Source organism: Emys orbicularis, chromosome 7, assembly GCF_028017835.1.
Source record: "Emys orbicularis isolate rEmyOrb1 chromosome 7, rEmyOrb1.hap1, whole genome shotgun sequence".
Taxonomy (NCBI): domain Eukaryota; kingdom Metazoa; phylum Chordata; order Testudines; family Emydidae; genus Emys; species Emys orbicularis.
Genome location: NC_088689.1, coordinates 76346853 through 76371580, shown reverse-complemented (window position 1 = coordinate 76371580; position 24728 = coordinate 76346853). Strand labels below are relative to the sequence as shown.

General features: G+C 44.8%; 1 protein-coding gene across 1 annotated transcript in view; it reads right to left on the bottom strand.

Moving 5' to 3' along the window:
* Positions 1–24728, bottom strand: part of USP54 (ubiquitin specific peptidase 54) — a 125323-nt gene that overhangs the window by 65387 nt on the left and 35208 nt on the right. The window contains exons 4-8 of the mRNA XM_065407975.1: positions 21483–21596; positions 20887–20969; positions 17778–17883; positions 2166–2312; positions 179–328 (exon numbers count right to left, since the gene is read on the bottom strand). Coding sequence (XP_065264047.1) covers positions 179–328; positions 2166–2312; positions 17778–17883; positions 20887–20969; positions 21483–21596 — 600 coding nt within the window. The remainder of the gene's footprint in view (positions 1–178; positions 329–2165; positions 2313–17777; positions 17884–20886; positions 20970–21482; positions 21597–24728) is intronic.

Here is a 24728-nt window from a genome sequence, read left to right as displayed (position 1 = left end):
TCGGACTTACAGAAAGCATTAGTTCGTTCAGAGAAACCTTTAGGAGCAGTGGAGTTAAGTAGGACCTCAGGTGTGAGAACACACACACAGTTTCTGGAAATCTTTGGAAAGCAGTATGGATCTACACCCTCACCAAATAGTTCTTAGCATTTACAAAAATAATCTCCTATTTCCTTACCTCTTTGACATGGGCATCATCAAAGTACATCCACTTGCGGATCTTCGTTTGGAAGAAGAAGGTAGAGTAATGTTTTCCGTAGTAACAGATCATTCCCACCAAATACAGCTCTGACTGTTTTGCTCTGTCATCAGTTACTCTGAAAAAGAGCTTCAAGGGGTGCGGAAAAGGAGAGAAGAAAAATTATATAATAAAATACTGTGTTTCATTTGAAGAGCTAAAAATGCTTTACAGAGCTGCGTTAAGTGTTATATGCCATTTTTTCAGATGGAGAAACTAAGGCACAGAATGGTTAACTGATCGGTCCACGGTCATACAACAAGTCATTGGCAGAGGTGGGAACAGAATCCAGGTTGCCTGACAGCCCACAATTGTCTTGTAAGGAAGGCATTTATATCAATGATGTAATCCCCTGTTAGATTTTAAAGTGTATTTCTGCTCTGAAAATTAATAAAAATGGCACTTTCTTTCTCAACAAAAAGCCTACTCTCTGTATGTTTTCTGTTATATCTTGTGGCTCTACTGAGTGACTTTTAAAAAGCTACTCTTTACCTCTCTCTCTGCACTGCACAGCCAACACCGTTCTGGTATGGAAGAAGGAGCTGAAGTCTGTTCTGGCTCTAGCAAGGACAAATTTAAGTCAGTGGCCTTGTGAAGGTGTAACTGAGGGCAGTAGTGGGCCTCCAGAGTCTATCAGTGGTGGAGGCTTTCAGATCCCAAGTTGATTTGCAGGCCAGGCAGTCAGAAAAATCATGTGTTGACTTTTAAAATTGACCAAATTTCATTTAGAAATCACTGACACACAAAAAAGCTCTTTTGAAGTCACTTTTCAATGCATTACTGCTTTACATTTTAAGGGCCAAATTCTGTTCCCAAGTGATGCATCTGCAACTTAGTGCAGATTCATGCCAAATAGTTTAATTCGTTTCTCAGTGTTAAGTGAGTCACTAGTGATAATTCCTATTATGAGCCACACCAACAGTTTAGACCTCAAATTTAAGTTATTTTAAAAGTGCTGAAGTCTCAGAGGAACTGACCTCCAGAGTCTAATTACAATATAATATAACCATATTCAGTCACTGAGAAATTTAAGATACAACAACAGCCAGTACCTCCCAGTCTCTTGTGTTATCTCTAAAATAACTCCAGAGCTGGGACCAAATCCTTGGATGGGGTTACTTAGGAACAAGTTTTTTAAAAAAAACATAACACATTCTGGCTCCATTACAAACACAGACAGGAATAACTATTGTTCAAATGGAAACCCCCCCCCCCCCCCCCAAAAAAAATATTGGTAGGGAAATAGCTATTTTCAAAAGTGATTGGCCCAAATTAAAATCAGAAAATCTGCCTGAACATGGGAAAAATTTGGATTCAGATCTAAAATTGGCACTTTGAGGCCATTTCCAATTTTCAAGCACCTAAAGTGACATTAAAAATATAAAATTATTAGAATTAACATTTTAAAATATACAATTGATTAAGAACTAAGAATATACAATTAAAAATTTTGTACAAGTGTGCTTGTCAGTGTTCTTTTAAATCTGATCCCAACAGTTGCAACTACCCACTAGTGCCAGGGAAGTAAAATGATTAGGTAAAGGACACACCACCTATCAGAGTAGTGGGACCATTTCCTTCCTCTCTTCTATTCCCCTCAGTATTATGTAGCAGATCTTGTTCAAAGAGCAGAGTACTCACAAAGGGGAGTTACCTAAACTATGGGAGTAAGGAAGAGCAAGGAGACAAATTGTTGATCTGATGCCAACAGTTTTTCACAGGCTTAGTGGAGCATTCACATAGGGCCCAATCCTTGGGTTGCAGGATTGGGATGGTCAGAGGCAAAGGTGGCTGCATGTCATGTTTATGCTCCCATGATCCCAGAATCAGAGGTGAACCTGCATTCTGAATGCATACAAGTGAACAGCACAGACATGTCTTGGGAAAAGGGGATTTTGAGAGATTGTCAAATGTGCAGTAGACTCACATCTCCAAGTTTGAGGCAGGTGCCCAGGCTGTGAATGACATCCTCAGCTAGATCAGAGTGGTCTGAATCCCACACCAGCCCAATGGTGATGATCTGGGGAGAGTTCATGAGCACACGACGTATACGGATCTTTTCCCCACAGTTACTCTGAAACAAAACAAAAATCCGCATAGACATTTTTTATAATTAAAACTGAATGGAATATACAACTTCACAGTTTACTGTATTACCACTGCAGGGTCTTGCCTCTTGCTTCAATATAGAAGGTGGCTGGAGTGCAGCAGATTCTACATGCTCAACATATGAAGATGGAAGAGAGAAGAGCAAACTATGATGACTATGTGATGACTGATATGATGACTGATGCCAAATTCTGCCTGGTATTCACATGTGAATACAGTCAATTCTTCCTCAGATGAAGGATAACGGTTAGGAGATATAATTGCCCCAAGGGAGGCATGTAAAATAGGGAGTATGGGTAAAATTGGAGGGTGCTCAAGACTCCAGTGGGAATTGGAAGCATGGCTCACTTTTTATCACATATTATTGGTATCATTCTCTATTTTCTTTTCATCTGCACCCGTGGCTAAAAAGTACGTTTCACACTGTTGAATCATGAAAGATTTTAGCAAAAATACCAGCTATCTGACTGCACTCCATGTTCTCAGTTTATACAAATCCAGATCAAACTGGATTCATTAAGATTAGACAAATATCAGACAATATTCAGCAAATACTTGGAATCATCCATAATGCCAGATCAAAAAGAGATTCATTTATTTTCTTATAACTTAATACAAAGAAAGCCTTTTATAGAATAGAGGGGAACTTTCTATTTCAAGTCTGTCCCATATTGACATTGGCCCTCAGGTGCTTAAATGGATAACTGTTCTTAACCTGAGCCCAAAAGGAGCTGGGAGAGTTAATGTGGTTAAATTTACCATGTTTGAATTACACAGAGGGATTAGGCAGGGATCTCCATGGTTATTTTTATTTTTTGCACAGATCATGAAACCTTTTGCACAGGAGATACAGGAACAATGAACCTACCTATCACAAGAACAAAACTTGCAGGAACACATCAGAAAATAGCTTTATATGCAGATATTAATTTTGTTTATACAAAAATTGTCAGTATTTCCCTAAAATTAGTTTCTATAGAAATGCATGACTTGGGAAAGCATCTGGATTTAAAGTAAATTATGCCAAATCTGAAAAGCTAGCTACAGATTTGCCAGATTCTGAAAAGTCAATCCTCCAGAAAGCATTTGGATATGAACGGGCAACAAATTCTATAAATACCTGGGAATTCAAAACTCAAACAACCCAGAAGAGCTCTACAGTTTAAATGTTAGACCACTACTTTAGCATATGAAAAAAGATCTGGGATGCTGACAGAAGTATACAATTTCTTGGTTGGGAAGAGCTGCCACAGTCAAAATTAATATTTTGCTAAGGATATCTTTCTGGTTTCAAAATCTTTCTGTGACCATCCATAACACCCTAGCAGGAAAACAGAAGATGTTATCAGAATGTACATGGAGTAAGTAAAGAGCAAGTGTGAGTGCAGATACTTTGTACGGTCCTATTAAACAGGATGGACTAGATCAGCGGTTCTCAAACTTTTTTTTTCTGAGGACCACTTGAAAATTGCTGAGGGTCTCGGCGGACCACTTAATGATCTTTCCAAATGTTGTTTGTACCATTAGCTAACTATTGTAAAGTGCTTTGGATAAAAGCGCTATATAAAAAAACCTAATAATAATTAATAATAATTAACTTTTTTTGTTCTACAAATAAAAGCACACAACTCATTTTCATATAAGTAGTTTTACCTTTCTAATGCGATGGATGTGCCCCCTCTCCCCTGCCGCAGCAGGCCCCAAGCTGGGGCTGGGAAGTGGGGGGGGTCTCTCCCTCTCTCCCCACCGCAGTAGCTGCTGAGCTAGGGCAGGGAAGGTGGGCCGTCTCTCCCTGGCAGCCGCAGCCCTGGAGCTGGGGAAACTTGCCTCTTTCTCTGGCTGCCGCAGCCCTGCACATCCCAAATTCCCCCCAACCTCTCTTCTCACCCCACTGCCCCCTCCCACCTACACCCTATTCCTGCCAAGGCCACCACCTCACCTTACATGTGCATCTTCTCCAGGGTCCAGGCAGCTAATTAGTGGAGCCACGCCTGCACCCTTAATTTGCTTGTGTGCGGCCGCACAGGCACACACCTTAGAGGGAACTATCTGCGGACCACCTGAATGGAGCTCACGGACCACAGTTTGAGAACCTCTGGACTAGATGTTCCAAATATTCAAGGCAGCAGTGGACTGGGAGGCACTCTAACCAGGGCCGGCTCCAGGGTTTTTGCTGCCCCAAGCGGGGAAAAAAGAAAAAAAAAAAGCCGCGATCGTGATCTGCAGCGGCAATTAGGCGGAAGGTCCTTTGCTCCAAGTGGGAGTGAGGGACCGTCCACCGAATTGCCGCCGAATAGCTGGACGTGCCGCCCCTCTCCTGAGTGGCCACCCCAAGCACCTGCTTGGCAAGCTGGTGCATGGAGCCGGCCCTGACTCTAACCTAGACAAACACTGGAACTCTTAGTGACAACTTAGTGGGGCTCCAGAAATCTTCTGGTTCTGGTATGTATATTCTGGTTCACCGAAGAACATAATGTGAGATTTCAACCGAAAGCCAGTGACACACTGATCATCAATATCATTGTGAAATGTATGTACCTGTACCATGCAAGGAGTTATATATCTGTACCAGAAAATTATGTTCTTGAGCATGTATGTTAAAAGCAAGTCACCAAAAGCTGACATGTCTTAGGCCTTGTCTACACTACAGAATTTTGTCGACAAAAGTCAGCTTTTGTCAATAAAACAGTGGAGATATATACACTACCATGCTCCTTTCACTGACAAAAATGTCCTGTTTTGAAGACAAAATAAAACCACCTTGACGAGAGGCGTAGAGCTTTTTGCGGCAAAGTTATATCGACAAAGTATCAGTGTAGACACTGCACTTGGTAATGTCACTGTAAACGCCCTCCAGGAAGTGTCCCAAAAATGCCCATCCTGACTGCTCTCGTCAGCAATTCGAACTCCACTGCCCTCCATCCAGGTGCATAGGCTTCTGCCCCTCGCCCTTTAAAGGCCCTGTAATTTTTGGAATTCCACTTCCCGTTTGCCCAGCATGGAGAGCTCACATTGCATCTTCCCAGTTGACCATGGCAGCTCCACGGCGCAAATGCTCTCCAGCTTGGAGCACACCAGAGTTGTTACATCTGCTGGGTCTGTGGGGAGAGGAGGCTGTGCAGTCCCAGCTCCGCTCGAGCTGTAGGAACTTTAAGAACATAAGAATGGCCATACTGGGTCAAACCAAAGGTCCATCTAGCCCAGTGTTCTGTGTTCCGACAGTGGGAAATGCCAGGTGCCCCAGAGGGAATGAACAGAACAGGTAATCATCACATGATCCATCCCTTGATGCCCATTTGACACCTACAGTCAGATTTTTCATGGCATGTTGAATAAGGGCTACAAAGGGGACAATACAACAGTGCCATGTGAAGATAAAGGAGCTGAGGCAGGCGCATCAGAAGGCCAGGGAGTCAAACCGTCACTCTGGTGCTGCACCAAAGACCTGCCGCTTCTATAAGGAGTTGGACGTCATCCTCGGCGGTGACCCCACCTCCACCGCCCAGGGCCCAGTGGATAGCCAATCTTTATTTGTCTCCTACAGGTGGTGGTTGCTGCTGGAATTAATACACAGTGGCAATTTGATCGTTCGCGGAGTACAAAACAGTCAGGAATCATCAAAATTTTCATGCAAGGCAACAAGTTAACAAAGCATGGCAAGAGTTTTGTATAAAATGTATAAATACATTACTGGATCTTATTGTCAAAATGGCACCTCAAACCCCCCTGATTCATTGTGCCCCTCTAATAGCGCTGGTATCTGGCTGCTCAAAATCTGCCGCCACACAATCTGCCTCCGTGCTCCAGCCCGGGGCAAACTTTTCACCCTTAGCTTCACAAATATTATGGAGTGCACAGTTGGCTGCTATGACCATGGGAATATTTTCCTCATTTAGGTCTAACCTGCCATGAAGGCAGCACCTGTGTGCTTTTAGTTAGCCAAAGGCACATTCAGTGGTCATTCTGCACCTGCCCAGCCTACTGCTGAAGCGCTCCTTGCTGCTGTCCAGGTTTCCCGTGTAAGGCTTCATAAGCCATGGCTGTAAGGGCATGCTGGGTCTCCCAGGATCACTATTGGCATTTTCAACATCCCCCACTGGAATCTTCTGGTCTGGAAAGAAAGTCCCTGCTTGCAGCTTTCCGTACAGGCCAGTGTTCCTGAAGATGCGTGCGGCATGCACCTTCCCGGACCACCCTGCGTTGATGCCAGTGAAATGCCCACGGTGATCTACAAGCGTCTGCAATACCATAGAGGAGTACCTCTTTCTATTGATGTACCCTGTTGCAAGATGGTCCAGGGCCAAAAATCGCAAGATGCCCCAGCAGTCTTAAATCACCATGGTGAGAGGATAAGTCTTGAATTCGAGAATGAGGCTTTGCACTGCAAGAAATCTCATCTGTGGAAGTGAGGCCCTGGCTGCTGTTGAGTCTAGAATGGGTCCAATAAATTCTATTTTCTGCACTGGAGATAATCAACACAGACAATTCAGTCCTATCAGGCTGAGTGCATCAAAGGTGGACCAGATTATGCAGATGCTGGACACCACCTGTGATCTCGATCAACCTCTTATCAGCCAGTTATCCAGGTGAGGGAATCCAGAGGAAAGCTGCTACATACACCGTAAAAATATGAGGGGCAGTCGAGAGACCAAAGGAGAGGACTGTGAACTGATAATGATGGCCACCAACAGTGAATCTTAGAAACTTTCTGTGACCCTGCTGAATTGCCACATGAAAGTAGGTATCCTTTAAATCAAGAGGAGCATACTAGTCCCTCAGCTCCAGGGAAGGAATAATGGAAGCCAAAGTGACCATCCAGAACTTCAGTTTTTTTATAAGGAACTTCTTTAACTGCCTTAGATCTAAAACAGTCTTGAGACCCCCTTTTGGCCTTCAGTATCATGAAGCATTGGGAATAAAACCCCTTTTCCCTGAACAAAGGAGAAACCTCCTCCATGGCTCCTACAAGGAGAAGTGATTGCATCTCTTGCTGATGTGCTCTCTCATGACAGGGGTCCCTGAAGAGGACAGGAAGGTGGCGTAGAAATAAAATGGGAGTAAATTTTCCCACTTCCATTATGCTTAGTGTGGTTAGATGTTTGGCTCTGTGTGTGTGTTCTCCCTGTGCGTTGCTCCAGCTCTGCGCAGACAGCCGACACAGCAGACCTGGAGTGAACCGCCCAATGACCACAAGATCTGTAAGGTGCAAAGGCGCCCGGCCAGGTTTATTGTCGACGAAGCACGGTAATAGCACTTGGCAGACTCTACAAAGATACTAAAACATGTATGCCTGTAACAATGAATACAGCTTAGTAAATGGCGGGACTTTCAATTCCCCCCTGGGCTGGCCAAACATACTCCCTCTGAAATACATCTTTATACCCTAATACAGTGGGTTTCAAACTGTGGGTCGCGACCCAGTACTGGGTCACGGAATGTAAGGCACTGGGTCACAGCGGCTCTGGTCAGCACCACCGACTGGGCCGTTAAAAGTCCCGCCAGTGGTGCTGCCCGGCTAAGGCAGGCTAGTCCCTACCTGTTCCGACACTGTGCTATGCCCCAGAAGTGGCCAGCAGGAGATCTGGTTCCTGGATGGGGTGGGGGACCCATGGGGCTCCATGCGCTGCCCCCGCCCCGAGCACCGGCTCCACACTCCCATTGGCTGGGAACCGACCAATGGGAGCTGGTGGGGGTGGTGCCTCCGGGCGAGAGCCACGTGGAGCTGCTTGCATGCTGGACCTGCTGCTGGCCGCTTCTGGGGTGCAGCTCGGTCTGTGGTGCCAGGACAGGCATGAAGCCTGCCTTAGCATCCCTGCTGTGCCGCTGACCGGGAGCCGCCCGATGTAAGCCCACACCCCAAATCCCCTGCCCCAGCCCTGAGCACCCCCTCAAACCCAGAGCCCCTTCCTGCACTACAAACCCCTCATCCCCAGCACCACCACAGAGCCTGCACCCCCAGCCCAGAGTCCTCACCTCCTCCTGCACCCCACACCCCTGCCTCAGTCCAGAGCCCCCTCCCACACCCTGAACCTCTCATTCCCTGCCCCACCCCGCAGCCCACACCCCTGCACACCAACCCTGTGACCGAGCCCTTCCCACACCCCAAACCCCTCATCCCCAGCTCCATTGGGTCACGGGCATCAACAATTTTCTACAACTGGGTCACCAGGAAAAAAGTTTGAAAACCACTGCCCTAGTACAAACAATTTATGTACTGCCATAGTTAATTATGCCCTCTGATGTGGCTAGTTATCACTCATCACCTTGTACATGTTGGTTCAATTAAAACATTTTTATTACGTACTGTTATCCTGACCGTATCTTTTAGAAGGGGCCAGAGTGTTCCTGTTATCCTTAGGGAATGTTTTTGTACCATCCTTAATATCAGGATGTTCTGGTACCACTTGATATCAGGATGTGTTTGCGTGAGTACTCTGTGCTTAGCACTTCTTAGGAATGTGTATTTCTGCAATATCAGCCTTGTTCTTGCCATATTCTGTAAGCAGGTCCTGCCTCATACCAGGCCTCTAATACAAGGGCTTATGTCTCAGGCTCTCTTCCTACTACACTTAGAATCCAACAGTCTGTTGTGATGCGAGTCTAAGCACGACTGAGTGGGACAGGTAGTTTGCAAAAATTGGAACAAAAAGGGATTGCACTCTCAGAACTGGTAAACCGTTCTTGACCTGCCCATCAAAGCGAGCTCTTGGAAGATTCTGCCCACCTCAATGAACCAGCAGCTGCAGACACAGGAGGCGATGGTGGAAGTTGCCGTTTGTAACCTCTGTTCCTTCTTCTTGGTAGGTCTTGGGCTTGAGGGGTAAATCCCTGAAAATGCTGAGACTGATAAGTGCAGAAAGCCTTCTGTTTCACTGCTGCAGTGTAAATGCACAGGGATTTCAGGGTTGCCCGAGAATCTTTAAGACTATGCAGAGACTTGTCCATTTTTTCTGAAACTAATGACGGCCCCTCAAAGGGTAAGTCCCAAACTGTCTGTCACATGTCTGGAGGGAGGCCAGAAGAGTGAAACCAGGATCAGCACCTCATCGTGATGACAGAGGCCATGCTGTGAGATGCAGAATCTGCTGCATCAAGCCCTGCCTGTAGAGCTGTTACGGAGAACAACTTGCCCTCCTCCATCAAAGTGAGTAATGCTTGTTTTGCCTTATCTGGAAGCCTGTCTTTAAATTTCAGAACTGTATCCCACAGAGTGAAATCACAGCGTCCTAGCAAAGCTTGCTGGTTCACAATGCAAAGCTGTAATAGATCTGGGGAATAAATGTTCCTTCCAAGTAAGTCCAGCTTCTTGTCCTCTTTATTCTTTGGGGTTGAGTCCTGGTGTCCCTGTCATTCCTTTTCATTGGCCCACTGCAAATACAAAGGAGCCTGAAAGAAGATGGTTATACAAGTGCTTGAACTCTCAGGGGGGGACTTAGTAGCTTCTCTCCACTCTTTTAGCCATTGGAGGCAGAGAACCTGGGGTCTGTCAGAGGATCCTGATAGGCTCTAAGATAACCTCATTCATTGGCAGCACTAGTCTAGCTGAAGACTCAGATGTTAGAATGTCCACCAGCTAGAGGGATTTTTCCTGGACCTCCTCTGGGTGGATATCAATTGCCATAGTCAGTCCCCTCAACAGCTCCTGATGGGTCTTAAAATAATTTAAAAAAATATATGGAGATATACCTATCTCATAGAACTGGAAGGGACCGCAAAAGGTCATCGAGTCCAGCCCCCTGCCTTCACTAGCAGGACCAAGTACTGATTTTGCCCCAGATCCCTAAGCAGCCCCCTCAAGGATTGAACTCACAACCCTGGGTTTAGCAGGCCAATGCTCAAACCACTGAGCTATCCCTCCCCCCTCCAGAGATGGAGAAATAGGCTCCGACATAACTGTGTCATCAGCAGATGAGGGAGCGGATGCTAACGGTATCGGGCTGATCCAGCTTCTGGTCCTCTTGTAGCTGCTTGCAAGAGGGATCCTGACTCTGCTCAGTGCCGGGCTCAGTACGAATGCTACGTTTGTGGCAATGATGCTTCCAACGCTCAGAAGATGGAGCCAGCTGACATGGCTGCGGAAATGTTATTGACTGGGGAGGGACCCCACAGGTTCCAGAAGGGCCACTGTATGGCCCCGGACCCCAGCTATGCTTAGACCAAGGGTCCCTCCTGAAAGCGCCCTGCTGGAACTGGGACAGAAACCAGGGCAGGCAGGTGGCATATCCCTCCTGAAGGGACCAGCTATATTGGGACACATAGGAACCTACTTCAAAGCCTGATGATGAGAAGCTTCTCCTTGAGACCAAGGCAGTGCCATACCAGTTGGTATCAGGGAAGGCAGTTCAGACTCTAATGGAACCAGGGATATCTTCTGTGGCTTTCCTCTTGACAGAGCTGGCCTCACTGGTGCCCTGATGGCTGCATCCAGTGGAGCTGGTCGGTGCGGAGATGAAGGCACAGGAGGCAGTACCCTGGGCACTGGTGCTGGGCAAGCCTCTTGAACAACTGGTGACATCGGCACCAAGAGATTCCAACAGCTCTCTCACAGCTTCAAAGGCCTCAGGAGTAAACAGCACCAGGAAGATAATATGAGGTACCAAGACATGAGGTGATGCCAATGAAGGAGCGTTGGGAGTCAGACTTTACAGGTCCCACTGGGCTCTGGAGTCAACAAACTCTCCTGTTTAGAGATGTGCATGGGGGAGTGCTTCCTCTTTGAACGCCCTCTCGACTCCTTAGCAGAGTTCATCCTCTTTGATTCTCTCAACGACCCCAGTACTGAGTCCAGTTTCTGATGCCTCTTCTTCAGTACAAGACACGACGATCTGCTTCTCAATACTAGAAGAGCTGGAGGTGCGTTGACAGACGCTGAGGTGTTCAGTACCAAGGATCAATGAAGAGGGCTCAGATGGAGGCCATAGTGCCAATTCCATGAGCAGATATTTCAATCTGGCTGCCCCATTTTTTTTCAAACAGGGCTTAAAGCCCTTACAAACGCCATACTTATTGCTCACGTGAGCCTCCCCCAAGCACTTAAGGCAGCTAGGGTGAGGATCACTATTTGGCATAGCCTTGCTGCAAGAGTGGCATAACTTGCAACCTGGAAAGCACAGCATACCTCTGGTATTGAGGCTGGTACCCAAACTGGGTGCTGGAATCCACCAAAACAAAAAAACAAAACCAACTTTTTAATATTTACAAACTAACTATACTAACTATACATGGTATTATATACAGTTATTGAAAAAGACTTGAAGTAGCAAGGATAGGGAGATCCAACAGCCAATACAGGTGGTAGGAAGGAACTGGGGAGTATAGGGCAGCTCACCCATTTATGCCTGCACGATGTATGCAAGACAGCAGAGGGCGCTGAAGCAGCCCTGATGGGTACTCCTAAGGGTAAAAGCTTTCCAATTGTGCACTGGAGCGCACAGATACCTGCAGTAGAATGGACATGCACAATCACTCAACGAGAAAATTTATTTAAGATTTTGTTTCAATAATTCCTCACACCAGACAATTTAAAAAATAGAGAGAGATCGAATAGGGACAAATATTGGAGAAACTGTGAAAGAGGAGATTTAATGCACATATTGTGGCTATGTCCAGTCATTAGGTAGTACTTGGATGCAATCTGTAACCAAATATCACAAAGTGTTGGATATTTATTACCAAATGGCCCTTTGGTAATCCTTCTTGGGCTTCTAAGAAGCAATGGGCATACAAAAGAAAATAGAGAATTAATCTCTCATCTGCTAGTAGCTGCTCGGCTACTGACAGCTTCTCTATATAAAAAGAAAAATAGTCCAACCATAGAGGAATGGTTCAAAAAATATGGGAGGTTGTTACGGAAAAATTAGTGCATCAGTTATGTACCCAGCAAAACAGACAGGACAAATAGATTCTTAGATATTTGGTTACCTTTTATTCAGTACTCAGACAAGTATATTCACCTGCAAAATAAAACAGCACACCTGTCCCCAATTTTTTTAAATATTAACATTTGATAGAGATACCTGGTGTGTTGAGTATGTGTAATCAGAGATTTCACTCAATCTAATAAAATCGATGCTCACTCTGTAATATGGTAACACCCTGTTAAATAGAGATTTGATGACTATTTTCCTGTATAATGTTCTCTTTAAACATAAGCTCACTGTTGTAATCATTACCATTTTGTTTCTGATACTTATGTGGCGAGGATTTGTAAACCTATTAATACTTCCTAAATAAATAAATAGTAAAATATTTTTTTGTGCAAGTACACACACACACACACACACACACACACACACACACACACACACAAAAAGGGTTGTGATCAGGAGCATTTTCAACATACTGGAAAAAAGTTTCCCATTCAAAATAAGAGATGACGACTGCAATTCCAACAAGCAATACAAAATTAAAAAGCTTTCTATTTAGCCTTGCCAGAGTCACTATATCACCCTCATCACCCTCAATGTCAAGTCACTTTAGGCTGCTTTGCAGAGATTCTCAGGACAAAAAACCCTATTCATAAAAGGCTTCTCATTGCCAAGAGGCCTGTTTCACCACTGGATCTAATCACGCCTGACACTTTATCCAGGGAATGAAAGATCTTACAGGACCTCTTCCTCTCAACAGCAATTTACAAAGGTGGCTTGCTTTATAAGATTAATTCATCAGGATTCTCTTTGCAAGCTTCACTATAGTATCTTTCAGTCCAACCAACTCAAGAGAGCATAGCTTGAGTTTTCCAAGTCATCTTTTTGGGGGTTAGTAATAAGTCAGCCAAAAGCAAGGTAGTGGGGGTGGGGTGGGGGGAAAGCCTTTTTCCAAACACTGAAATCTGGGATATTTACATCTTAGGGAGAGAGAAGGACACATATATTCAGATATTCTATTTTCCAAATGTCATTCAGGTGGCTGAAGTTAACTACAGGAATTTGTGTGGCCTTCCCTCAGGGCAACTGAATTACCTTACCTGCAATTCTCTTCCTCTCTTCTCCCATCTGTTTGAAGTGCTACTGAGCTATACTGAAGGAGCTCAGCTAAATTCATAACTTTCTGACAGAGAGGAAGGAATGTTGAGTCCTGATACAGTGATTCCTCTCTTGCATTACAGGAGGTGCTACTTTTAACTAAGCCACCTCAGGATGGCTCCCCAGATCGTTAAATAAAGCCAAAAAGTAAGGTGAGGATAACAATAGAGGAAGGAGCAGCAATTAGCAAACAATTTAGTCAAACCAAAGAATTCACATCAGATCAATCAAAGGGCTCTTGTCTTCCACAAAGGCTATATTCTTACTAAATTGTAATTTTTACATATTTATCTACTTTCATTCTCAAAGAGCCGAAGCATTTTTACTCCAACTTTCCAAAAATGAGACATTCACCGTTGGCAGAGACTAAGCATGGAAAATTTCAGTGAGAAAGGTGAAAGTTTCAGAAAGTTATAAGCATGGCTGGCTCCAGCGTTTTTGCCACCCCAAGCGGCGGAAAAAAAACAAAACAAAAGGACGCGATCCGCGGCACTTCAGCAGCACCTCTACTGCCACTGCTTCATTCTTTGGTGGCAATTCTGCGGCAGGTCCTTCCCTCCTAGAGGGACTGAGGGATCCGTCGCCGAATTGCCACCAAAGAGCTGGACGTGCCGCCCCTTTCCATTGGCCACCCCAGGCACCTGCTTGCTGAGCTGGTGCCTGGAGCCGGGCCTGGTTATAAGCAACTCAAAAGCAGAGGGTTAGAATGGAAATGCTGACACAGCCTTGGTTAATGCGGTTGTTACAATTCCTGCTACAATCAATGCCAGTTTCTTCTCCTTCTCCTCACAAAGGTTCACCACTAAACTCCACTGAGGATCTGACAAGACTCGTATTCCAAGACTACACAAAGCTATATTTTTAACAGCAGCAATAATTTACAACAGTGGCTTACAGTCACCAAAATGCATCAAGTAGTTTGCCCATCCTTCTCCTAGCTACTAATTCAGTCCTGACCCTGTATGTGTTTCAAGTTAAGCACATGCAAAAGTCTTTGCAGGATCATGGCCTTAGACTGTAAGCTCTTATGGGTAAGAAATCTCACTCCATTTGTGCTGCAAAACACAGTGTACATTTATAGAACTAAATAAATAGATACCCTAAAATTTCATTCACTGCCATATGTTGAACTTAAAAGAATCCAACTGTATTTTTGTATGGCTTGTGGTAGCACAGTACACGAAGGCTAGCTGGACATGTGCAAAGAACTGCTTTTACAAGGTTAAATACCAGTTTTCCTCAAAACTCCTAATTATGCTTTTACTCCTTCTCCACTCCAAAAGCCCTTTAATGACATGGCCCAAAAGAAAAGCACAGTTCCATTCCTTATACTGAAACATGTGAGCCCAGTTGAAATGAAATCTTACCTATGCACCTAGGGACATGAACAGAATAGAATGGCTGACATGGAAGCTATACTATCTGTGTTATAACACAGCAATGTCAAAAGAATTCTACTGGAAGTAAACTCCTATCTCTTCCCATGCTGCTGTTGCTCATGAAGCATACTGGTATTATGCTGTAAGCTTCACCAAAAGCATCACCATGAGAATTGTGTTAATAGTGGAAATGCTGTCCTAAGCCTAAGATCATAGATGATTAGGGTTGGAAGGGACCTCAGGAGGTCATCTAGTCCAACCCCCTGCTCAAAGCAGGACCAACACCAACTAAATCATCCCAGCCAGGGCTTTGTCAAGCAGGGCCTTAAAAACCTCTAAGGATGGAGATTCCACCACTTCCCTAGGTAACCCATTCCAGTGCTTCACCACCCTCCTAGTTAAATAGGGTTTCCTAATATCCAACCTAGACCTCCCATATTGCAACTTGAGATCATTGCTCCTTTTTCTGTCATCTGCCACCACTGAGAACAACCGAGCTCCAGCCTCTTTGGAACCCCCCTTCAGGTAGTTGAAGGCTGCTATCAAATCCCCCCTCACTCTTCTCTTCTGCAGACTAAAGAAGGCCAGTTCCCTCAGCCTCTCCTCATAAGTCATGTGCCCCAGCCCCCTAATCATTTTCGTTTCTCTCCGCTGGACTCTCTCCAATTTGTCCACATCCTTTCTGTAGTGGGGGACCCAAAACTGGATGCAATACTCCAGATGGGGCCTCACCAGTGCCGAATAGAGGGGAATAATCACTTCCTTCAATCTGCTGGCAACGCTACTACTAATGCAGCCCAATATGCCGTTAGCCTTCTTGGCAACAAGGGCACACTGACGACACATATCCAGCTTCTCATCCACTGGAATCCCCAGGTCATTTCCTGCAGAAGTGCTGCTTAGCCAGTCGGTCTCCAGCCTGTAGCGGTGTATGGGATTCTTCCGTCCTAAGTGCAGAACTCTGCACTTGTCCTTGTTGAACCTCATCAGATTTCTTTTGCCCCAATCCTCCAATATTTCTAGGTCACTCTGGACCCTATCCCTACCCTCCAGTGTATCTATCTCTCCCCCCAACTTAGTGTCATCTGCGAACTTGCTGAGGGTGCAATCTATCCCATCATCCAGATAATTAATAAAGATGTTGAACAAAACCGGCCCCAGAATCGACCCCTGGGGCACTCCGCTTAATACCCGGCTGCCAACTAGACATGGAGCCATTGATCACTACCCGTTGAGCCCGACAATCTAGCCAGCTTTCTATCCACCTTATAGTCCATTCATCCAATCCATACTTTTTTAACTTGCTGGCAAGAATACTGTGGGAGACCATATCAAAAGCTTTGCTAAAGTCAAGATATATCACATCCACTGCTTTCCCCATATCCACAGAGCCAGTTATCTCATCATAGAAGGCAATCACGTTGGTCAGGCATGACTTGCCCTTAGTGAATCCATGTTGACTGTTCCTGATCACCTTCCTCTCCTCCAAGTGCTTCAAAATGGTTTCCTTGAGGACCTGCTCCATGATTTTTCCAGGGACTGAGGTGAGGCTGACCGGTCTGTAGTTCCCCGGATTCTCCTTCTTCCCCTTTTTAAAGATGGGCACTATATTTGCCTTTTTCCAATCGTCCGGGATCTCCCCCGATCACCATAAGTTTTCAAAGGTAATGGCCCATGGCTCTGCAATCACATCAGCCAATTCCCTCAGCACCCTTGCATGCATTAGATCTGGACCCATGGACTTGTGCATGTCCAGCTTTTCTAAATAGTCCTTAACCTGTTCTTTCACCACTTAGGGTTGCTAACCTCCTCCCCATACTGTGCTGCCCAGTGCAGCAGTCTGGGAGCTGACCTTGTCTGTGAAGACCGAGGCAAAAAAAGCATTGAGTACTTCAGCTTTTTCCACATCATCTGTCTCTAGGTTGCCTCCCCCATTCATTAAGGGTCCCACATTTTCTCTGAATTTTTTTTTGTTGCTAACATACCTGTAGAAACCCTTCTTGTTACCCTTCACATCCCTTGCTAGCTGCAACTCCAGTTGTGTTTTCGCCTTCCTGATTACACCTCTGCATGCTCGAGCAATATTTTTATACTCCTCCCTTGTCATCTGACCAAGTTTCCACTTCTTGTAAGCTTCCTTTTTGTGTTTAAGATCACTGAAGATTTCACTGTTAAGCCAAGCTGGTCGCCTGCCACATTTGCTATTCTTTCTGCACATCGGGATGGTTTGTTCCTGCGCCCTCAATAAGGCTTCTTTAAAATACAGCCAGCTTTCCTGGACTCCTTTCCCCCTCATATTAACCTTCCAGGGGATCCTGCCCATCAGTTCCCTAAGGGAGTCAAAGTCTGCTTTTCTGAAGTCCAGGGTCCGTATTTTGCTACTCTCCTTTCTTCCTTTTGTCAGGATCCTGAACTCAACCATCTCATGGTCACTGCTGCCCAGGTTGCCACCCACTTCTACCTCCCCTAAGAATTCTTCTTTGTTTATAAGCAGCAGGTCAAAAGGAGAATGGCCCCTGGTTGGTTCCTCCAGTAGTTGCACCAGGAATTTGTCCCCAACACTCTCCAAAAACTTCCTGGATTGTCTGTGCACTGCTGTATTGTCTCCCAGCAGATGTCAGATGGCTATATGCTAAGAGTGCTCCAACATAAAATAGCCCTCCAGTAATGGAAAACGGCTTCCATGATTGACTATCATTTCTGTTTCTTTGGATGAGATTTTCTAACTCCTGCTCCTCACAATGTCTGCTTTCTTCTCTGACCTCGATCCATAACTTATGTCCCAGCAATTCCAGCTGTCAAAGAGTGGGCCCAGATAACAGCTTTTCTTTTCCCCCTACCCAAAGGGTCATAAAACCTACTGGAAGTCTTACCCACAAAGAAAATTGGTCCATCCATCTCTGACGCCTCTAGCATTGTGATGAGCTAAATCTTTAAAACTCTTTGTAGTCAGAGACACAACAGTAGACACTACTAGCCCTCTTCTGTCTTTTGCTTATGTTAAAAAGTCAAGCTAAGCATACTCACCGGACAGTTTCGCAGGTCTCCCATGGTGCTGGCGTTCTGTAGTAACTCTCCAAACATATCCGGAGTGGGTTTCTCTCGTCTCTCCAGCATGCAAATTGCTTGATTGCTTCAGTTCGAGGACAGCATGGAGGAGAAAAGTTTATTTAAAAAGTTGAATAAATACACATTTTCATTTAGCATTTATGCCACAATTAGAAAGCTGAGAAAGTAAAAACAGCTATCATATTGTAATTGCTTATTTTTGCAATTAATTTTTATTTATTTTGAAAATATTTTAATGTGTAAAACCGCCACGTTTCAGTAGTGGATTCGTGCTTTTTGTGTGACTATGTTGCAGAAAGAAAATGGGAAGTTAAAGAGAGATGACAGACAATTCAAGTTTGGTCTCAAATTTGAGATTTTAAGACAAAATCTAACAGAAATGTTTCAAGGAATATTTAACTTCCAATTAAAACACATTTTTACAGCAAATAAGTGGTTCCCTACAGAATTTGCAACCCAACCACAGCAGCACTATGCTGATGCACAAGACCGTATATAGGTGAAATCGTATAGATGAAATTATAAGCAACAGTGAAGCAGACATTTAATTGTACTGTCCAAGTTGAAAGATGCAAAAAGGAAACAAACAGCATTAGTGGAAAAAAGTAAATTATATTTTAAAGTTAACAGTTTTAGTATAAGCAACGTACATAAAGAACGTACATAAACACAGCATGATTTTTATGTTCATCGTGCTCCTTGAAACGCTACAGTCCCAAATAAAAATTTTAATCTCATTTGAAATTCTTATGACAAACATTAAATATTAATATTTTAAGTTAATAAAACCATTCAGATAAACAATGTCAGCCAGAAAGTTCACCTAAATGGTAGCAGCCACAAGGCGGAATACAGCATATGCTCACAACCTTTTTGATATACTATCAATCATAATTTCCCCCCACTGATTTGCATGACAGAAGCTATTTCTGATTTTCAAGACAGTATCCAAATCCCTTTTCACACCTCCACTGCACGGCTTTTATCCTGGGCAGCAGGTGGGCAGTTAATTTATTTCCATCTCAATCAAGATTTCGAAAATAGATGGTAACCTCAGCCTTTTATCATCTCTGGTCAGTTTCTTGTGGGTAATCGTTTGTGTCACCAGCATTTGGAGAAAAGAAAATGTGCTATTTTCCTAAATGTGTATTCAACAGAATTGTTAGATGGCTGAAGCCAAGACTTCGTGCATTTTTTTCTTTATTTATTTGGAGCAAATATTTTTAGCTATTATTTTTATTCATTCATTCATTCATTCATTCCTTTAGTTTCCTTTTTATTGTAGTCTGTATGTTATATCATAATGACACTAAACCATAACTGATTTACCAAGAGAGGATAATAGGAACACTTAAGAGCCTCTAGATTTTTAGCTCTATTTATTATACAGAATAATGTGTACATAATTTATTTCCTTGCTCTCAGGATAAGACATCTGATTGAATTAAGTCTAAAGTGTTTTCTTATAGTTCCAAGAGAACGTGCCAAAGTAGGAATGATGCTGATAACTTATGTTGTCTACTTATTTAAGCAGGTTATCTGTGAAGTGGTTTTCATCTAGAGGGCTAAGAAGAACAAGTAAACCAGTGTTTAATAATTCAGTGCACCTTCTATGGGCTTAACAAGTGGATATTTCCCCTTTTTAGGGCTTCCTTATGGCTGATATTGCTTTGAGTGTATTTGTTCATCAAATAACTACCGTATATACTCGTTCATAAGCCGAATATTTTTGGTAAAAACGTGACGCATCAAAGAGCGGGGGTCGGCTTATAAATGGGTCTACACCAAAATTTTATGATTTTAAACTCTATGGAATCATTGAATTGAATATCTAATACATTGTCGTTTTGATTACCTGGAGCGTCTGGAGGCATGGAGCCCCTCGGCTCCCTGTGGCCGCGGTTCGCCGTTCCCAGCCAATGGGAGCTGTGGGAAGTGGCGCACCACTTCCCGCAGCTCCCATTGGCTGGGAACGGCAAACTGTGGACACTGGGAGCTGAGGGGCTCCATGCCTGTGAACGCGCCAGGTAAACAAAACGTCCAGGCATGCCAGCGGCTTACCCTAACGGGCCAGGAGCCAAAGTTTGCCACCCCTGAAATATAGGGTCGGCTTATGAAAGGGTCATACAGTTTTTGCTATTTTTACCTAACCATCTTGGGGGTCGGCTTATAAATGAATGGGCTAATGAATGAGTATGTACGGTAATTAGCCAGAAAACTCGTTTGGGGGATTTAAAAAAAATTATTGATTGCTTTATGTGCTCCTGACAGCCAGGCTTCCACTGTTCAACACGGACAGCTCTTAGCTAACTTCATGTGCAGAAACAGCATGAAGCTGCTGTGTGAAGCTAAAAGTTAAAAACAATAACTCTCGGTTTTCCACTTAAATATTTACTGATACATCCTAGTCTAAATGTGGTACTAGGATTTTACAGGTAAATCTCTGTTTAAACGGAAAGCCCTATAATGAGATTGAAATACTGTTAGGAACCAAGATAAAGTAGCTTTGCAGCAGAAACAGTGTTGAAAGAATCTGACAGGAAGGATTTCATGCATATGAACCACAGAAATGCTAATTTAAAAAAATTGGTTTAATGCTCATGAAAGTGAACCTGAACTACCCTTTGATATTTCAGTTCAGCCCACCACACAGTTCTACCAGTGCAATTCAATCGTGGCCTGCATTACTCTTTTCTGTTTCAGTTCTGGGCACCACAGCTGTCAATGTTCTTCAGCCCTGAACTGTAGCACTACTCCTTTCCAGTCTTGTTCCTTAACACAGCTCTTCAAGTACCTGTTTCTCTGTTCTACGTAACTCCCTGCCATAAACAGTCCTCTATCTCTACAGCTCTGTCAATGAACCTAAATTCTTGATCTACATCTACCCTCCATCCTAATCTTCTGTCTCACAGAAGCCTTATGTTCCAGACCACAGCTCTCCTACGCCTCCACTAATAATGAGCAATGTTCTGTACGTTGAATTATGTGACAGTGGAGAAAAATACCATGACCAAGGTGCTACTGTAAACAAGGTAAACTCTTTTTTCATATAAAACCCCAGACTCACCAGAGTGAAGTGGTGGAGATGTAATGTACCATCTGAATAAAAGGCAGAGGGTCAGAAGTGGCACCACAGCTAGTACAGACACACTAAAACAGGAAGGGAAATTAATACCATGAGAAGGCTAAACTGATGAGTCCATGTCACGTATTGCTGTGCCTAGGGTTGCCACCTTTCTAACTGCTGGTAAACAAAACCCCGAGGGCCTGCCCCCGTGCACCTCTTCCCCCCGCCAGGCTCCACCCTTGTCACTGTCTCCTCTCCCCCCTCCCCATGTCACTCGCTGGATCCCGTCAAGGAGCCTGGCTGCAGGTAGGAGGCAGCCCCAGCTGAGCAGGGACTGGCACGGGTTAATGACCCAGCGTGTTCTCCCCACCCCGGGATAAATTAGGGTTGCCAGGTCCCCAAAAACCAGACACCTGGCAACCCTAAATGGCACCTGGACACAGAAGCCAAAAACTAGACTGTCCAGGTAAAAACCGGATGGGTGGCAATTCTAGCTGTTCCTATCTGACATTTCTTCAGACATGATGCCAGATTTCTCAGGAACAAAACCTAAATGGGGAGTGGGTGCTTTGTGTAAAAAGATACCACTATCTCACCTGTTCAAACAAGGTCATTGCAAACTTCTGGTGAGAAATGCAGTGCTGAGCAGTGCAGATGTCCTCTTTTGACTCATCCGCAATGTGGAAATGAATCCGCATCAAGAGATTCTCCTATCCCGAAAGGAGGAAAAAAGTGAAAAGTTGATCATTTGTAATGTAGCCAAACGAAAATGAATTACACATAATTCACTACAGTACCTCAGAAATACTAAAATAAATAATGCTGTGTTAAAAGTGACATTTTACAATAGGATGGAGTGCTCTTGCTAACATTCTAAATTCATTTAGGAACTAAAGAGATTGGCATTTCATCGATATTAAACAAAATAGCTACCGTGTACGTTATCTGGAATGCTACACCAATTAACCTTTTTATTTATTTACTAGCCTATCTGCAGGTTCTATCATTATTTGTTCTGACAAATTCTCAAATGTCAGTGGGTTTGGCTTAAGTGCAATGGGCACAGCAGCTCTGTGGTGTTTAAACAGTGGGCTGACACTGTCTGGAAAACAACAACCTAACTGCAGGCTCATGATCCTGGAGTAACCCTTATTAATTATTGTATAATCAATGGATTTTACACTGTGCACCCAAAACTCTGTATGAAGCAGAACTTTATAACATGAACGAAGAGCTAGACAACTAATGGAGAGGCAGGTGAAATTCTGCAAGACGCAAGAGTACTGAACACAAAGCGCCGGTGTGGACACCACTTCGTCAACGGGAAACGCTCTCCCACCGCTCATTGGCGGTGGTTTTAGTTTCTCATCAGGAGAGCTCTCTCCTGGAGATAAAAACCTAACAATGCCACGGCTGTAGTGGAACAGCCACGCCGTTGTAAGGTGTGCAGTGTAGACATAGCCTAAGTCTCTAGTCCTTACGGTTGCAAAGAAAACCTTGAAAAGGTTAACTGAGTGCAAAGCAATGGAGTGATGTCTGCCCTAGGGCTTGTCCACACAGGAAAGATTTATCAGTTATACTACTATAATTACACCAGTATAGTTAAACTGACATCAGCATCAATGCGGACACCCTTATTGCAGCTTAAGGGTATGTCTACGGGCATGGCTACACTTGTAAATGTAGAGCACTTTGAGTTAAACCAGCCTTCGTAGAGCGCAGGAGGGAAAGTGCTGCAGTCTGTCCACACTGACAGCTGCAAGCGCACTGGCGTGTCCACATTTGCAGCACTTGCAGCAGCATTGGGAGCGGTGCATTGTGGGCAGCTATCCCACAGAGCACCTCTTCCCATTCTGGTGCTGTGGCTTGTGGGAAGGTGGGGGGGCATTCTGGGTCCTGTCCCAACACCCCATGATGCATTGCTTTGCATCCCAGCAATCCCTCTGATTCCGTCCACAAATGGCGCCATCTTTCAATGTTTTTTGTACTGCGCGCTCTATCTTCCCTTTCAATCTGCGGGAATGGAGCCCGAACTGCTGAGAAATATGCTGACGAGTCTCGCCAGCACATCACGTTTGGCTTAAGATCCAAAGTGACAGCGACGACTCCGACGATATAGACTCTAGTAACGCATATGACACGAGATCGCTTGTGGCATTCATGAACATGCTCACCACTGTGGAACGGCGCTTTTGGGCTCGGGAAACAAGTACTGAGTGGTGGAATCACATCGTCATGCAAGTCTGGGATGACGAGCAGTGGCTGCAGAACTTTCTCATGAGAAAAGCCACTTTCATGGGACTGTATGAGGGGCTCGCCCCCACCCTGCGGCGCAAGGACACGAGATTGAGAGCTGCCCTGATGGTGGAGAAGCAGGTGGCTATTGCAACCTGGAAGCTGGCAACTCCAGAAGCTACCGATAGATCGCTAACCAGTTTGGAGTGGGAAAGTCGACCGTTGGAATCGTGTTGATGCAAGTTTACAGGGCCATTAATCACATCCTGCTCAGAAGAACTGTGACTCTGGGTAACGTGCATGACATTGTGGCTGGCTTTGAACAAATGGGTTTCCCTAACTGCGGAGGGGAAAAAGATGGGACGCATATTCCAATTCTGGCACCAGCGCACCTAGCCTCCGAGTACGTTAATCGGAAGGGCTATTTCTCTATGGTTCTTCAGGTGCTTGTGGATCACCATGGGCATTTCATTGACATTAACGCAGGCTGGCCTGGAAAGGTGCATGACACATGCATCTTTCGGAACACTGGCCTGTTCAGGAAGCTGCAAGCCGGGACTTTTTTCCCAGACCAGAAGATCATGGTAGGGGAAGTCGAAATGCCCATTGTGATCCTTGGAGACCCCGCTTACCCTTTAATGCCATGACTCATGAAACCCTACACAGGGAGCCTCGACAGCAGCAAGGAGCGGTTCAACAACAGGCTGAGCCAGTGCAGAATGACCGTGGAGTGTACTTTTGGCCATTTAAAGGACCGCTGGCGCTCTCTGTATGGGAAGCTGGACCTGGCCGATAACAGCATCCCCGCGGTTATATCTGCGTGCTGTACCCTCCATAACATTTGTGAAGGGAAGGGTGAAAGATTCACTCAGGCATGGAACTCGGAGGTTCAACACCTGGAGGCTGAATTTGAACAGCCAGAGAGCAGGGCTATTAGAGGGACCCAGTGCGGGGCTGCAAGGATTAGGGATTGAGGGAGCAATTTGAGGCTAAAAGCCACCAGTAATGTTTGTTGCCCTGCACAGGAGTGAAGTGCAGTGGTTCCAATGTTAGTAGGAATCTGTGTTTACTACATATGATACACTGACTTGCAGTGCCTGTTGCTTTCCTGGGCTAAGGTATCTTTTACGTTATGCAATAATAAAGAATGTTTTCAAAGCAAAAAAAATCCATTTAATGAAAATAAAATGCATTTATTGAAAAGAAACACAACTGCTTGGGAAACACAAAGGGCAAGGGGATGGGGTGCAGAACGGTACAATCACAGGTTTGCGTATGTCCTGTTATCATACTCAGCCTTCCTGTTTGGAGTGCTGTGCAATGAGTGCTGCACTTCAGGATGGCTATACTGCGTGGTGATGGGGGATGAGTGACTCCCTATCGCTCCCCGGAGTCGGAGGCAGGTCCCTGGCTGGGCTAGGGAGTCCGACCACAGCGGTACCCCCAAGAGCCTTCGTTAAGGGCACAAGGCCTAGCTCAGGTTCTTTGCCTTAAGTTCCCTTGTGCAATGCCTGCGGACCAGACAACTTAGACCGCTTCTTTGGTATCGGCGAGGGGGAATGGTGACTGGCGGATCCCAGTGCCGGCGGTGCACTGCGTGCCAAAGC